Source organism: Emys orbicularis, chromosome 21, assembly GCF_028017835.1.
Source record: "Emys orbicularis isolate rEmyOrb1 chromosome 21, rEmyOrb1.hap1, whole genome shotgun sequence".
Lineage (NCBI taxonomy): Eukaryota > Metazoa > Chordata > Testudines > Emydidae > Emys > Emys orbicularis.
This window is the reverse complement of record NC_088703.1, coordinates 5008766-5025841: the sequence shown is the minus strand read 5'-3', so window position 1 is coordinate 5025841 and position 17076 is coordinate 5008766. Positions and strand designations below refer to the sequence as shown.

General features: G+C 60.8%; 1 protein-coding gene across 1 annotated transcript; it reads right to left on the bottom strand.

The window, feature by feature from the left end:
• Window positions 1-213: 213 nt before the first annotated feature.
• Window positions 214-1589, bottom strand: GNG8 (G protein subunit gamma 8). The gene is made up of 2 exons (XM_065420989.1): window positions 1506-1589; window positions 214-342 (listed from the first exon to the last, which is right to left on the bottom strand). The coding sequence occupies exons 1-2, from the start codon at window positions 1587-1589 to the stop codon at window positions 214-216; spliced, it is 213 nt and encodes a 70-aa protein (XP_065277061.1).
• Window positions 1590-17076: the final 15487 nt, after the last annotated feature.

Genomic DNA, 17076 nt, shown 5'->3' with positions numbered 1-17076 from the left:
AGGGTGAATCGTCAGAGATAATGTTCACTGGGGGGGGGGGGGGGAGGAGGACAGGTGAAGCAGACTCCCCAGGTCAGTCAGGGTTTGCAGCCCCAGTGTCCCCCCTCGCTGGTCTCTGACCCACTCTCCGCTCCCCTACGCTAAAGCTAGCGGTGCCGCTCTGGAGCTGCAGCCCGGGGGGGGGGGGGTGCGCTGAGTCGCTGGCCGCAGGGCTCACAGCACGATGCAGAAGAGCCGCTTTTCGCGGAAGGGGTTCTCCAAGGAGGGCACCGGGGTCACCAGCGGGTCCTCTTTGGCGTGCGCCTCGCAGTAGGCCAGCAAATCCGCCGCCGCCTTTGACACCTGCCACGGGGAGGAAAGGGTTAACCACGCCAGCTGGAGCCCAGGGAGAGCACCCTCTGCTGGCCACAGAGCCACTGGGCGATCTCCCAGCCAGTGCTCCCCCCACAGCCAGCTCCTGCCCCACTCCCCACAGCGCCCCCTGCTGGGAGAGGCCGGGGCTGGAGTATCCGGGAGCTCCCCCCACAGCCAGCTCCTGCCCCACTCCCCACAGCGCCCCCTGCTGGGAGAGGCCGGGGCTGGAGTATCCGGGAGCTCCCCCCACAGCCAGCTCCTGCCCCACTCCCCACAGCGCCCCCTGCTGGGCGAGGCCAGGGCGGGAGTATCCGGGAGCTCCCCCCACAGCCAGCTCCTGCCCCACTCCCCACAGCGCCCCCTGCTGGGAGAGGCCGGGGCTGGAGTATCCGGGAGCTCCCCCCACAGCCAGCTCCTGCCCCACTCCCCACAGCGCCCCCTGTTGGGAGAGGCCAGGGCGGGAGTATCCGGGAGCTCCCCCCACAGCCAGCTCCTGCCCCACTCCCCACAGCGCCCCCTGCTGGGCGAGGCCAGGGCGGGAGTATCCGGGAGCTCCCCCCACAGCCAGCTCCTGCCCCACTCCCCACAGCGCCCCCTGCTGGGAGAGGCCGGAGCTGGAGTATCCGGGAGCTCCCCCCACAGCCAGCTCCCCTGCCCCGCTGCCCACAGCGCCCCCTGCTGGGAGAGGCCGGAGCTGGAGTATCCGGGAGCTCCCCCCACAGCCAGCTCCCCTGCCCCGCTGCCCACAGCGCCCCCTGCTGGGAGAGGCCGGAGCTGGAGTATCCGGGAGCTCCCCCCACAGCCAGCTCCCCTGCCCCGCTGCCCACAGCGCCCCCTGCTGGGAGAGGCCGGAGCTGGAGTATCCGGGAGCTCCCCCCACAGCCAGCTCCTGCCCTGCTCCCCACAGTGCCCCCTGCTGGGAGAGGCCAGAGCTGGAGTATCCGGGAGCTCCCCCCACAGCCAGCTCCCCTGCCCCGCTCCCCACAGCGCCCCCTTCTGGGAGAGGCCGGAGCTGGAGTAGCCGGGAGCTCCCCCCACATCATGCAGAGGGGATGGCATTAGGGGTGGGGCTTCTACAGCAGTGGAGACAGTGGCACGGGGGCGGGGCTTGCACGCCCATGTGAGGAGGAGGCGGGGGGGGAGAGTCACACCTTCATGCGGTCGATGTTCACCTCCAGCTTGAGCTGCTCCACCGTCTTGCGGGCCTCGGCGATCTTGGCCATGTTGTTGGACATGGTTCCCCAGCCAGGCGCTTGCCCTGCAGGGAGCCGGCGGGGAGGGGCGAGTGGAGCGGGGGGAGAAAGGGGAAGGGGGGGGGCAGAGAGAGCAGATGTAACTCATCGCGGGCTGCTGTCACCATCGGGACACGACTCCCCGAGCCCCAGGGCCGCGCCTGCCCCTCGCACGCTCCCAGCTCCCTCGTCTATAGGGGGCGCCAGCTCTGATCCAGCCCCAGGGCGGTGGGGACTGGCTGGCTCAGGCGGGCGGGCAATGGGATACGGGGCCCTTCCCCTCCAGGTGCTGGCTCCAGGACGGCTCCTGGTCAGTAGTGACAGAATCATCCGCGCTGAGTGGCTCCTATGTGAGGCATTGATGGGGATCTAGGGTGACCAGACAGCAAGTGTGAAAAATCGGGACACGGGGTGGGGGGTAATAGGCGCCTATGGAAGAAAAAGCTCCAATATCGGGACTGTCCCTATAAAATAGGGACATCTGGTCACCCTATGGGGATCTCAGTTACAGAGCACCCGCGTGCGAGCGGAATGGGGGGAAGATACACGCTCTCCAGCTGCATAGAGCTCGTCTTCCCGTCTGGGGAAGGAAGCAGAGTACATGTATGTGTATGTGTGTATGTCTGCGTGCGCCTATGAGCTCACCCTGCCCCCCACCCCGACCCTGAGCTCTCTGCTCCAGCCACGCCTCCCCCCAGCACGGAGCTAAACCTTAAAGGCAGCTCAGTGGAGCCGCTGGGCCGGGGGGGGGGGGGGGGGGGGCTGCAGATGAAGGGGGCTGGAGGCTGGCTGTGCTGGGGACCGCGGGGAGCCCACCGCCTCAGACTTGATCCAAGGAAGGGAAATTAGCCACACTCCGGGAAGAGGGGGAGCCGTATCTGGGAGGCCTGGTTAATTAGGGCCGCTCAGCAGCTTCCCCCTCCCCTCCAGCCCTGCCCGCAGGAGGCCCCTGATCAGCTATGCTCAAAGCAGCCGGCTAATTGCCCAGCCAGGTGCAGGGAAATGTCACCTGTTCCAAGGCTGGCACAGGGAAGGCCAGCACTTACGTGGCACAGCAGGGGGCACTGCATGGCTAGGAGCCCGGGGCAGGGCTTTTAAAAGGACGGTGCCTGCAGCCTTTACCCAACCCACCCGTAGCTGTGCGGGGACCGGGGGTGGAGGGTGGCCTGAAACACTGCGAATCTTGGCGGCTCTAGGTTCTGATCCGGTCTGTAAAATCCCATGAAGATGGCTCCGGCGGGGAAGGTCCCACCGATCAGGACTAGGAATATTGGGGTGACAGAGTCTCCGTCAGGAACGGGGGCCCGCCAGAACCCCTCGGGCAGAGGCAGTTATTAAAATACTAGGGAAGGGGGTGACTGGGAGGTTAGTGAAATGCAGAGAAGTTTTTCTAAGGGGGTCGGTTAGAGTTTGGGGGTGATACTTCAAGTCAAATCCGCTTGCTTTGTGCTGTTGTAAAGGCCCCCCATCCCCACCCCGACCCAGTTCTTCCGCACAGAAAACACCAGGGGAGATGTCTGGGCATCTCATTTGCACAGCACTATGAGCCTGCAGGGTGTATGCCGTTTGTAAGCGAGGAAGGCCACCTGCACGTGAAACAGCAGAGCTAAAGGTACATGTGTTGCTGGCGTGCGCTGGCACGCTGACGTGCATCCACGTGCAAGTTAGTGCCAGGGCATGTGTTAGTGCACGAATGCCTGCATGCATGTCTGAATGGATGTGTGTTCCCGGGCGCAGGTTCTTACGAACATTTGTGCCTGTGGGGATGCGGGCATGGGAGTGCATGAGTGTGCAGATGGGAGTGCAAGGACGTGCACATGTATGTATGTGTGCAAGGGCATGTGAGGAAAAGGGCTTATGGGCATGCGCCTGCGAGGACAAGACCACGGGGCGGGTATGTGTGTGCAAAAGTGTGCACATGAGAGTGCAAAGACTTGCACATGTGTGCATGGATGTGCACGAGTGTGCATGTGCATGCAGGGGGGGTTGCACACGGTGAGCGTGCACGGGTGGGCCCGTGCAGACACGTTCCCGTGCTGAGGAGATGTCCCACGCGGCCTGAAGTGCCAGCTGCATTCCTCTCACTGCCCCAGGCCCTCCCTAGCTTCACAGCTGCTGCGGGGGGAGATGCTGGTCCCTGATCTCTGCTCTCAGCAGGTAAATAACAGAGGGGCTGGGCCTCGGCTGCTTTGTTTTTCAGTTCCAGATCTGTCCCCCGCCGCAGGGACCTGGAATCTGACCCCTATCCGTTGCTGGAGGCACAAACGCCCTCCCTCCTTCCAGATCTGTACATCGAGCAGGACTCGTGCCCTCTCTGGGAGGGCCACAGAGCTCTTGCCCGGGAAGCCAAGCCAATGCATGGCGCAGTTGGCTCTGCGCTGCCACTGGCCTGCATGTGGTGGGAGGGCAGAGATGGGGCAGGAAAGAGGGGGCACGGGGGGTTATTACAAATCAAATCTCCCACGTGCCCTTGGACCACTCCGTTCCAGCGTGGTGAGTTGAGGCCCCAGAGCCGGGTGGAACGCGTGTCCCCTCGCCTCAGGAGAGTCCGGGGTTGGGTCTGGTTCTGGTGCTGACCCGAATGGATCGGAAGCTGCTGAGCCTGCAAAACCCATCCGGGAATCTCACTCAGTTTTAGGGCCTGCAGTATGGATCCCGACCTGCATAGAACTCACCTTCACCCGGGATTTGGGTTATTCGGCGGCAGCTCTTGGAAACAAAGGTGAGCAGGGGATAAAGAGTTTTCAGAACTTCTGGGGATAGATCGATCAATCTATCCCCGTACACCCCTCTATCTATCTATCCCCATACACCCCCTCTATCTATCTATCCCCATACACCCCCTCTATCTAATCTACCTATCCCCATACACCCCCTCTATCTATCCATCCATCTATCTAATCTATCCCCATACACCCCTTCTATCTATCTATCTATCTATCTATCTATCTATCTATCTATCTATCCCCATACACCCCCTCTATCTATCTATCCCCATACACCCCCTCTATCTAATCTATCTATCCCCATACACCCCCTCTATCTACCTATCCCCATACACCCCCTCTATCTATCCATCCATCTATCTAATCTATCCCCATACACCCTCTCTATCTATCTATCCCCATACACCCCCTCTATCTAATCTATCTATCCCCTTACACCCCCTCTATCTATCTATCCCCATACACCCCCTCTATATAATCTATCTATCCCCATACACCCTCTCTATCTATCTATCCCCATACACCCCTTCTATCTATCTATCTATCTATCTATCTATCTATCTATCTATCTATCTATCCCCATACACCCCTTCTATCTATCTATCTATCTATCTATCTATCTATCTATCTATCTATCTATCTATCCCCATACACCCCATCTATCTATCTATCTATCTATCTATCTATCTATCTATCTATCTATCTATCTATCTATCTATCCCCATACACCCCATCTATCTATCTATCTATCTATCTATCTATCTATCTATCTATCTATCCCCATACACCCCCTCTATCTACCTATCCCCATACACCCCCTCTATCTATCCATCCATCTATCTAATCTATCCCCATACACCCTCTCTATCTATCTATCCCCATACACCCCCTCTATCTAATCTATCTATCCCCTTACACCCCCTCTATCTATCTATCCCCATACACCCCCTCTATATAATCTATCTATCCCCATACACCCTCTCTATCTATCTATCCCCATACACCCCTTCTATCTATCTATCTATCTATCTATCTATCTATCTATCTATCTATCTATCTATCTATCTATCCCCTTACACTCCCTCTATCTATCTATCTATCTATCTATCTATCTATCTATCTATCTATCTATCTGTCTTCTTACACCAGTGCCATCTCTGTTGTATCTGGGACAGATGGCTCAGTTCTAAGAATGGGCAGAGATCTGGGCACGGAGGTTCATACGTTATTCTCAGGCTGGCCCCTGTCACTGGGGGAGTGCAGGAGAAGGAGTAAGTGTCAGCAGCGGGAGAGAAGGGTGGTGTAGAGATTAGGTGGGGGACCTGGGTGTCAGGACTCCTGGGTTCTAGCCCCAGCTCTGGGAGCAGAATGGAGTCTAGGGGGCCAGAGCTGTGGGGCCTGGGAGGCAGAGCGCCTGGGTCTAGTCCTGACTCACTGGGGGTCCCTGGGCAAACCCCTTCCTCTCTTTGTCCCTGACCCCCCTCCCTGAAACAGGGCGAAGGAGCCTGACGTGCATGCTGGGAAAGAGGCAGTTAGTCTTGCTTGGCAAAGGCTCTGAGACCCTTGGAGCGGAGGACGGAGAAGGACCAGATGCCCCCTTAGCCGTGATTGCACCCCAGCCTGGCATCTGCCCCCCGAGGGCAGGGAGACCAGCCCCCGCTGGCACTGCACGGAGCCGTCTGGGGCGTGGGGGAGATTTAGCTGCTCCCTGGCCGCTGGGGATCGTGGCTGTCGGATGCTCCGGGAGCAGCTGGGGATCCATGCCAGCTGGGTCCCAGGAGTTCCTGGGGGAGCGGGGTTCACTCCAGCTAACAGGGAGCCTTCGACCGCTCGGCACTAGCTGCCCAGAGGGGAGATCAGCACTCCCCATGTCAGAGCCCTAGCCCAGGGGGGTTTAGGAGGGGGTGGGTCACTTTGGAGGGGACATGGGGTGCAGGGGGGGTGCTGAGCCAGCTCCTACCTGTTGCCAAAGTGTCCGGGTCTCTCGCTCTCTCTGGATGGAGTGAGCAGCGTCGGCTCCCCTGGCACAGCAGCCTCTGGTGTGGAGCGTCTCTGAGTGTCACCTCCCCCTGCCCCCCGGGGGGCGCCGGCTCAGCAGGGTGGCTCGCAGCAGCTGGCAGAGTGGGGGAAGGCAGGGCCAGCACCAGAGCCCCGTGCTCACACACGGAAGGACAGACGGACGCACAGACGTGAGCACGCTCATGGCTGGACAGACGGGCAGACACGGCGGGACGGACACATAGACCCAAGGGCAAACACCCTCCCCCAACCCCTTGATAGACACAGACACGTGGGCACAGACCGACAGCCATGGGGCACACACACGGACAGCCAGATGGACCGGCGCACGTGGAAGGGTGGATGGACACACATATACACTCACACTCAGGTGCACGCAGACACCCCCCCCCCAATGGTTGGACTGACACACACTGGTGCAACTGGACAGCCAGACACGGAAGCCTTTGTGCACACACACACCATGTGCACAGACACACGCCGGCCCCATGCTCACACACGCTCCGTTCACAGGGCCTGTTCTCTGCCCCTTGTGCCATTATGTGGCCCAGTGCCAAGGGATGCCATGTGCCACCATGGAAGTGCCCTTCCCCCCTGCCTTCCCCACTGACCCACAGAGAATGTGGCCCCAGGATTCTGGGGGTGCTCTTCTCTCTATCACTGTGGATTGGCCTGTGCCCGGCTCCCCACTGGAGCAATCCCAGCCCCAGAGCAAGGGGTCCCTGGAGGAAATGGCTGATGGGCTGCAGCCCAAACTGGCTGTGTGTAAGTGGGTGCCTAATGGGCTGCCCGTATCCCCTTCGCCCTCAGCAGGCCAAAAGGCTCCAGGCCTTACCCAGACTCCTCTCGAGATATGGACCCTGGAAGGCTCCAGCTCACGGGCAAAAGGGCACCCTGAGATGGGGGGGCTACCCTGCAACTGCACTTGGAGAAGACAATGGGGGAGCAACAAGACCTTTCCAGTCGCATTCCCTGGTACCCAGAATCCCCTGGGGCTCTGCCCATCCCCTGCGCCCCGTTCCCTGTTACCCAGAATCCCCTGGGGCTCTGCCCATCCCCTGTGCCCCGTTCCCTCTTACCCAGAATCCCCCAGGGCCCAGCCAGCCCCTGCGCCCCATTCCCGGTTACCCAGAAACCCCTGGGCCCTCTCTGTCCCCAATGCCCCATTCCCAGTTACCCAGAATCCCCCAAGGCCCTGCCCATCCCCAGTGCCCCATTCCCAGTTACCCAGAATCCCCCGGGACCCTGCCCAGCCCCTGCTCCCTGATTCTCTGTTACGTGCAATGACTTTGCTTTGTCTCTCCCCGTCCCTGGCGCTGGGACCCCGAGTCCGATCCTTTGCACTCTGTGGCCGTCCTCCCCATGTGCAGCTCTGGCATTGCCCACATGGGGGCACCGAAGGACAGGGGATCCGTACAGCGCCTGGGAACGTGCCACAGACCCCAGAGCTGGCAGACAGCGGGCAGTGGGGTGCATGGGGGAGAGCGCCCAGGGTCTCTCCAGCTGAAGGTTTCCTCCTCCTGCCCTCCCACCCCATGGAGCTCACACCTGGAGAGGGCATGGGGGTCCATGCAGGGTGAGAGGGCCTTAGACATCGGTATAGGCCCTGCCGGGCTCGAAGATGTCCCAGAAACTGCTGGGATCTTCAGCATGAGCCGGAAACTGACCGGGCTCCAGGGGCTGCCCTCGTGTTTCACAAGAGCGTGCTGTGTGGGCAGGAAGGTGCCGCGGGTGAACTGTGTGCAGGGCTGTGGCCGGCGGTGCAATGGTGTACACGCTGCAGGAGGGCGGGGGGGCTCAGTGCCCAATGGGGAAGTGACAGCAGAGGCGCTGCTCGACCCGCAGCGTGGCAGCGCGTGTGCCCACGTGTGCTGCGGTGAGCGTGGCACACGCAATTGTGATGAGGTGGGACAGGAGCGAATCTCCGGGGGAGGCGGGAGATCGCGGCACGGGCCGTGCCCGGCCGTGCAAGGAAGCCGCGCCCTCGCAGAGGGCTCTGAGCTGGCTGGGACACGCGCCCCTCTGCCCTGGTGTCACGGGGGAGGCGGGCGCTCTCGGCTCTGAGCGCCAGCCCCATTGCAGCTGCCATGGCAGCCTTAAGGGCCTTGAGGGGCTAAAATTAGCCCCAGCAAATCCCAGCGGAGCGTCTGGAAGGGCCTCACGGATTCCAGACCGGGGGACGGGGGTGATGGAGGGCTAGAAAGAGAGGGGACGGGGAAAGGTGGGGGGGGGAGAAAAGGATGGGGCAAGGGGAAAGGGAGGAGGGGGAAGAGGTAGAGAGGGTGGGGGAGGGAAAAAGAGGGAGCATGAGTGCTGGAATCAGCTGGCCCCATTCTTGAGGGCTTTAGGGCCAGCTGGAGGGGGGAAGACGAGGCCATTAAAGGAGCTGCATGGCAGGGAGGGGGTCGCTGTGGGGGGCAACAGAGAAAGATGGCTAGAATGAGGGCAAATGAGCACCACAGGACCAATCCAGTTCATGGACCAGCTCCCATGTGCACCCTTCCTAGCCCCACATCCCTGTCCTCCTGGGACAGGCGGGGGGCATGGACTTCCTCCATCTAGCTCCTTTCCTGCTGTATCCTCCCCTGCAACCCCCCTCTCCCCCCCCCAAATTACCAGCCGGAAGCTCCGAGCGCCCGTGTGCCCCCCTAGAGGGTAGTGCCGCCCGGGTGTCCTGACACGTTGCAGCCACTCAGACCGGGACTCACTATTTAATTATTTGTTCTTTTTACTGTTTTCGGTCACCACTTACTGCCAAAGAGTCTGAGGCTTTATGTAGCCTTTGGAGCACCAAGCCTGGGTGACGCTGCCCTCCCTTTCCCCCATAGCCCACCCTGGAAACGGGATTCTCCTGGGCTTTCTGTCCCAAACGGTGTTTAATTTTGCCATTAAATGGCTGTCGCATCCCACCCCGGAGGTGGCTGCATTTCAGTGCCGAGGGAGGCATTGCTGTATAAACAGCTGCTGTGTTCCACCCCAGAGGCGGCTGCATCTCAGTACCCGGCAAGGGATACACCTGTATATAACAGCTGCTGTGCCCTGTCCCAGAGGTAGCTGCAATTCAGCGCTGGATGAGGTATCCCTATATAAACAGCTGCCGTGCCCCACCCCAGAGGCAGCCGCAACTCTACGCTGTGTAAAGCGACCCCTCTCTATTTTTGTTTAGTAGCCATCTTCTCCTAATACTTCCTAACAGTGGCTGAGGTAAAACACAAATCCTCCTCCTCCACCAGCCCAGATCACTTGAAGCCAAAGGAGAATCCACACCAGCAGTGATGGGTCTATGACACACATAGCAGTTCCGCTTCCTCACAGCAGGAGGCAATGCTGCGCCCACACTACTCAGGCTGGTTCCAATAACAAACCCTACCACCAAGCAGCATTTCCCTGAGACCGTCAGCATTTACTGCAAACATTTCCCCTCTTTGGGGCACCCACCCGTTGTAACAACCCCACCCATCTTTCATATGCTCAGCGTCCGGGGCTGCACCTGCCCTATGGGCTTGTCTACACTTGACATGTACGGTGGCTACATCTCTCAGGGATGTGGATTCCAGACACCGGTTCCTTGGTAGAGTCATTTCAGCCCCTCCGCACCGCCGGTGCCCTGTGCCCTGGGACCGCCCAGCCGAGGATGCCCTGCCCCCCACTCCATGTCCCCCAGCGTTCGAACCCGGGGGCCGTCAGACCTGCGTCTCTGTCCCTGGAGCGACAGGACCGGCTGGCAGCAGGGCTGCCCAGAGGATTCAGGGGGCCCAGGGCAAAGCAATTTCGGGAGCCCCTTCCATAAAAAAAAGTTGCAATACCATAGAATACTATATTCTCGTGGGGGCCCCTGTGGGGCCTGGGGCAAATTGCCCCACTTGCCCCCCTCTCTGGGCGGCCCTGGCTGGCAGAGCCGCCTCCTGAAGCCATGGAGCGGTCACTAAAGGGTGGTGCAAACCCACGCTCTCCTGGCGTGGGTGGTGCTAGCCCCCGCTGCTGGGAGCAGAGAGCTGTGGGTAATTGTCAGGTGTTGAGCAGTGCATTGTGGGGACAGGACCTGCCGCAACACATGCGGCTTCCTAGCCCTGTATCCGTGGCTTGGCCAAGACTGAACTAAAGGCCCCATCCCTGTGGCACGGACCAAATATTGCCACCCCGGAGAAATATTGTTGCAACATCTACCGGCTTAGTGTAGACGGGCCCTGCAGGGAGGCGGCTTTGCTTTTCCCCTCGATTCCTCGGCCAGCCCTGGGATTCCTTCGCACGGAGGGCTGGCGTGGAAGGAGCCGGCGGAAGGGTTAACATAATCCTCTCGTCCCTTCGCCCACTTATCCAGAGGCAGGCGCTTGCAATACCGTCGCCATGGCGACGGCACCAGCCAGTTCTGATACCGGAAGAAGCGAGGGGTGGGAAAGCTGGGGTGTGGAATCGGTTCATTAAGATCTGGACGATAGCGGGGGGGGGGGGGCGGGGAAGGAGGAGGAATCGGGCACATTCCAGAGGGAAACGAGACAGAGAAAGGGCTCCTTTTAGGGAACAATTCACCTAGTGCTGAGATGCAGCCACCTCTGGGGTGGGGTGCAGCAGCTGTTTATACAAGGAACCTTCACCCAGTGATTAAATGCAGCTTCCTCTGGCATGGCATACAGGGACTCTTTATACAGGGATTCATAGATTCTAGGACTGGAAGGGACCTCGAGAGGTCATCGAGTCCAGTCCCCTGCCCTCATGGCAGGACCAAAGACTGTCTAGACCATCCCTGATAGACATTTATCTAACCTACTCTTAAATCTCTCCAGAGATGGAAGTTCCACAACCTCCCTAGGCAATTTATTCCAGTGTTTAACCACCCTGACAGTTAGGAACTTTTTCCTAATGTCCAACCTAAACCTCCCTTGCTGCGGTTTAAGCCCATTGCTTCTTGTTCTATCCTGTTCACACAGCACTGAGATGCAGCCACCTCTGGGGAGGGGTGTGGCAGCTGTTCATACAAGGATCCTCTGCCCAGCACTGAAATGCAGCTGTGTCTGGGGTGGGATGCATGGGCTCTTTATACAGGGAGTTTTTACCCAGCACTGAGATGCAGCCACCTCTGGAGTGGGCCGCAGCAGCTGTTTAGACAAGGAGTTCCCCCCCCCCCCAGACTTTCTCAGCATTGCTGAAGAGACCCTCCCCCCTGCCCCCAGACTAGCATCCAGTTCAGGGCAGGCAGCCCACCCCAGTGTCCTGCCCTAGCCTCCCCCCCCCCCACCCATGGGTGAGTCTGAACCAACCTGGAACTCACGGGGTGCCCCCAGGGCACTGACATGAGGAGCCAGCCAGCTCCCAGCACTTGCCAATGCATCCCATCATTCCCACCTTGGCTACTCATGCCTGCCCTGTGCCTGGGCACCGGTGCATTGTGGGACAATCCTGTCCACTTGCATCTCCTCTGCCCAGGTTGCGGTGCTAGAGCCCCCCCCAAAAAAAATCTATGAACCACCTTCAGCCCTCCCAGCAGCACCCCAAAAACCACCTTCAGCCCTCCCAGGCACTGCGGAGGGGAATCTCACAGCACTGGGGTCCCCGGCTGGGTGCTGGCAGGGCACTGCTGTGGGGAAGCTCACAACGCTGGAGTCCCCAGCTGGGTGCTGGCCGTGTGCGGGGGCCCCTCTGCTGCAGAACTGCCCCACTGTCCCAGAATCCCTAGTCCCCTCGGCCCAAACCCAGCCCAGCCCCTTTGTCCCCTTAGATTGGGTTGCTCTCCCCCATCTGCCCAGCCTGGCTCATGGCCCCCAGGCTGGGCCATTCTCCTGCTCATAGTGTGCAGCTCCCGTCTAATTACCCCCTGCGGCCCCAGACTCATTAATCGGCCCCATGGTGCCACCTTAATTAATCGCCTCCTCCCCACTGTAATATTGGCCAGTTGTTCCGTCCCGGAAAAGTTAGCCCCGTGACGCCAAACCGATCAATTACCCCCACCCCAGGGTGCCAGGGGCATGAGGTAGTTCATTGCCCCCCCATAGGGCACCATCCTGCCTCCTGCCACCATCCCGGCTTGTGGACTGTCCGTTAGCAGGACCTTAGGTGCTCGGACCCAGCCCAATGGGCACCCTATAAGGGGCCAGGATAGAACGACTGGCAGGGGGCACAGCTTGGCTCATTGCCTGGGGGACATGCCCGTGGGAGGGGGAGGCACCCCGCTGTGGGTAAGGTAGTTTGTTAACCCTACGGTGCCCGAAGGCAGGAGCAAGCAGGCTTCAGCCGGCACTGCCCTGGAGAAGCTCACAGCACTGCGGCGATCGGGAGTAGAAGCCAGTTCTCGGCAGTGGGCGATCCAGACGAAGGGACGGGTAGGCGCCTTGCCCCTTGAGACTCTCCCCCACTCCCCAACCCCTGGCGTAGGGGGCGGATCGGGGGCGTGGCCAGAGCGCACTGCGCTGTGGCTATTCCCTGCCCCCCGGGCCATAGGGGGTGCACCCCTGACCAGGAACTGGGCCGAGCCCTGAATGTGAGGAACACAAAGAGAGTTAACCCTTCCCCTGCCCCCAAGTGTAGGGAGCTGGGACTCAGGTCAGCTGCCTGCCATCAGTTCCATGTGCCAGGAAGGGTAGGAGCGAAGCAGGTGTGTGTGGACACGCCCGGGCCCCTTCCTGGGGCAGACTAACCCCTTTCCCGGGGGAGCAGAGCTCAGCCCCCATCCCGCAGCAATCTGGGGCTTGGGCGGGGAGGAGAAATGGGGGAGTCTGGCAACGCTCAGTCCCTGCCACCGCCTGTGAGGTATTTTTAGCGGCTCCGTGGGAAGGTGCTGCCTGACTCAGGCTTCATGTCCCCTGCAGTTTAGCAGCTCCCCAGTTGGGCCTGGCTCCTGCTGGCAGCCGGGGCGTGTGGGGAGAGGGTCCGTGGGCTGAGCCCGATGCTGGGGAATCGCTGGAGCAGGGGCTACAGGCGTGCTAACGTCCTCCCAAACCCAGACCAGCTCTCCCTCTGCATTGCCCCCTGCCCCACACCGGGATTCACGCTGAAATCGCTGCTTCACTCTGTTCTGTCTGTGTCAGGTGCTGCTGGGGCACTGCTGTAAGGAAGCTCGCAGCTCCACAGTCCCCAGCTGACACTGCCCGGAGGAAGCTTGCAGCATCACGCTCCCCAACCGGCACTGCCCGGAGGAAGCTCGCAGCACCGCAGCCTCACCTAGTGCCAATGCCCCTCGGGAGGCAAGTGGTGCTTTGCCAGCTCCAAGCTGTACTGTCCAGCCCCACTGCCCTGATGTGCCCCCCCAGGACTCCCACCCCCGCTTCTGGGAGAACCCTGCCATGGCACGACAGTCCCCCAGAGACCCGCACGCCCAGGTCTGGGCCTCCGCCAGGGCAAAGATCTGGTGTGGCTGCAGGAGGGGTGGGTCCCCTCCTCCCTGCCCCCCCCCCCCCGCCCTGAAAAGGATCTGCTCTGGGGATTATTTCATGCAGTTCTGTGCCACGCAGGGGGGTCAGATGAACCAGTTGCAATGGATCCTTCCGGCCTTGGGATCGAGGCATCTGGTGCCAAGGAATGGGGCACCACCTGCCCGCACACACAGATCTGACACAGCCACCCCCCCCCCCCCCCAGCGCTGGCTAAGCAGCCCCATCCCCACTGGGTGTTGGGGGAGGGGATCGTGGGTCCCACAGGCCCGTCGCACCTCCCCCCGCCCCAGCGTGAAGCACACACAGTCCCAGCGGCTGGTGGGTTTGGCTCGGGGCAGGCCATGAAAGGGGGCCACTGTCTAACATCTGGCAGGCGTTCGACCCCAGCGCAGCGCGGGCCCAGCCGCTTCAGTCAGGCAGAGCAGCCGGCCCCTCCCCACGTTCCCCTCTGCCACAGCCCAGCCCCCCACCAGATCCCAGCGCACCCACCACAGCCCAGCCCCCAGCCCCCCCCCCCCCCCCAATGCCCAGCAGAGCCCAGAGCCCAACCCACCCTTCCCAACAGCCCAGGCTTCCCCCCGCCAGATCCCTGCCCCCCCACTGCCTCCCAACATCCCCAGCCCTCCTACACACCAGCCCCTTCCCACAGCCCAGCCCCCCACCCCAGCCAGAGCCAACCACCCCCCCTGCCTTTTGGGGGAGCCCAACATATTCACATCCTGCCCCGCAAGAGCCCATTCCCCACCCCACAACCTCCAACCCTCCCCCCACCCGCTCTGCTCAAGTTTCAGTGTGATTTGCAGATGGTACAAATTAAAGGGTGTGGTCCCCCCATTCCCTGGATCAATCCCCCCCCCCGTTTCTACCCTAGGCTCCCCTAACGGGAGGCAGCCCAATGCTCCCTTCTTTCCCCCCTCCCCCATGCGAGGAGATGGAGCACCCAGGGAGGGGACAGGCAGATCCTGGCCTGCAGCACCGGTGTGAATGGGGGGAGGGAGAACCTTCTGCCTCCTCAAGTGGGGGTGTCCCATTCCCACCCACAGAGAGAGGCATGGGGAGGTGAACCCCTCATTTGTATCATGCACAAGGCAGGGTGGGAAAGGGAAGACACTCGGCAGCTCAGGTTTGGGGGTGCAGGGGGAGAAGGGCTCAGCAGCTCAGGTTTGGGGGTGCAGGGGGAGAAGGGCTCAGCGGCTCAGGTTTTGGGGTGCAGCAAACAGCAGCTCAGCACTGGGGTACATGGGGAGAGGGGCTCAGCAGCTCATGTTTGGGGGTACAGAGCACAGCAGCTTAGGCTTGGGATAGGGGGGAGAGGGGTGCAGAGCACTGCCACTCAGATAAGGGGGTGCAAGGGGGCATGGGACTTAGCAGGCCAGATTTGGAGGTGCAGAGAGCACAACAGCACAGGTGTGGGGGTGCAGGAGCAGGAGAGACAGCACAACGCCGTAGTGGGGGTGCAGAGAGTGCGGAAGCTCAGATTTTGGAGTGGGGGAGACAGCAGCCTAGGCTGGGGGGAGCAGAGACCATCTGCATAGCCGGGGTGGCGGGGGGCAGGGAGCAGAACTGGCTCCACACTTTGGCTTCCAAGCACGGCTCGAGGAGGAGAATGTGCGTGTTGTCCACAGCTCGTAATAATTCAGCTGAGCAAGAGCCGGGGAGGGGGGAGGGGAGGGGGCCAAGCGCCGGCGTTCCTGGGGCCGAGGGAAAGAATTTGGAAGGCAGGAACGTTTTCCTGGCTGCTTCAAGCATCTGGTTTTCATAAGGGTCTCTGGGCTGAGTGTTTTTAACAGTGACTGCCTGGAGCTCAAAGCAGCCCATGGACATGACTGCAGGCTGGAATCTCCCTCCAAATTCACTATTGGTGTCAGAGGTGGGATGATGCCGCCATGGGGGGGGGGGGGGGTTGACCCATGCCAGGCACGGGGAGGTGGATAAAATGCCAGGGTCTGACCCACTAGCTCTCCACCCCAGTCAGTCACAGGGCATGTGTGTGGGGCCTGCTTTCCCCAGCCACACCAGGGTATCTAGCTCCACCCACCCCGTGCCACACCAAAAGCCACTTGTTTGCATACTCACCGACATGCATTGCATGCAATGGGGGGTCTGGATCTCAGTTACTGTGTAGTGCCTGGCCCCATGAGACGCCAATCTCAGTTAGTGTGTGTCTGGGCAGCGGTCACCGTGCGTCTGGGCAGCACCCGGCACCACGGGGCCCCGATCTTGGTCACTGTGTGTCTGGGCGGCGCCCGGCGCGACGGGGCCCTGATCTCGGTCACTGTGTGTCTGGGCAGCGCCCGGCCCGACAGGGCCCTGATCTCGGTCACTGTGTGTCTGGGCAGCGCCCGGCGCGACGGGACCCTGATCTCGGTCACTGTGTGTCTGGGCAGCGCCCGGCGCGACGGGGCCCTGATCTCGGTCACTGTGTGTCTGGGCAGCACCTGGCCCGACAGGGCCCTGATCTCGGTCACTGTGTGTCTGGGCAGCACCCGGCCCGACAGGGCCCTGATCTCGGTCAGTGTGTGTCTGGGCAGCACCTGGCGCGACGGGGCCCTGATCTCAAGTGGGGTTTTCTGTGTGTTACCATAATAACAAATACTGCTCAGCAACCTGCCCCCTTAACTTTGTGGGTGCTTCAATCCCTGCCTTCCACCCCCCCGCCCCGCCAGTAAAGCAGCACTTCCACAAATAACACTGATTTTTATTTACAAAAACGGGGTGAAGGGGAGGGGGAAATTATATATAGAAATACAAAACTGGCAGGGGGGTTTGCCACAGACTCCAGGGAGGTACCTATGTACAGCGCGGACTCCAGGGGAGTTACGTTACAAAATCAGAATAATAAATACGTTCATTTAAAAAGCATGCGACGCGGTGAACGTCGCTCCATGGAAGTGCTGGCCCAGCCGTTCCCCCGCTAGCGGGGCCAGGGTCTGCGGCAGGGGAATAACACAGTTAATTATCTGTGTAGCGGGCACGGGTGTCTATTTCAGGGGAGCGATGTAACGGAACAGGCTGGATCTCCTTAGTAACCGGCCCTGGGCTCCCACTCCCACCCCCTCCCTGGCAGAGATGAAACCCACACAACTGGGGATGGGAATTTTATCGCTGCTGAGATGGTGACCCTTGGAGAGGGATCCTTCCTGGTCTAGCCCCAGAGTGGGCACAACCCCGGGCAGGGGGAACCTCACGCCTGCACCCCAAATGCTGCCGAGTCAGTCTCAGCCCCGGCCGGGAGGGACCCCTGTCACGGAGGGGGATGGTGAGCAGCGCCCGGGCTCCTGGTGGGAGTTGAGACCCAACAAACTAATTGCAGAGGGGGAGACGGGGCAGCGTTACCCAGCTGGGCGGGACTGGAACTTGGGAGCTCGAGGGGAAAGG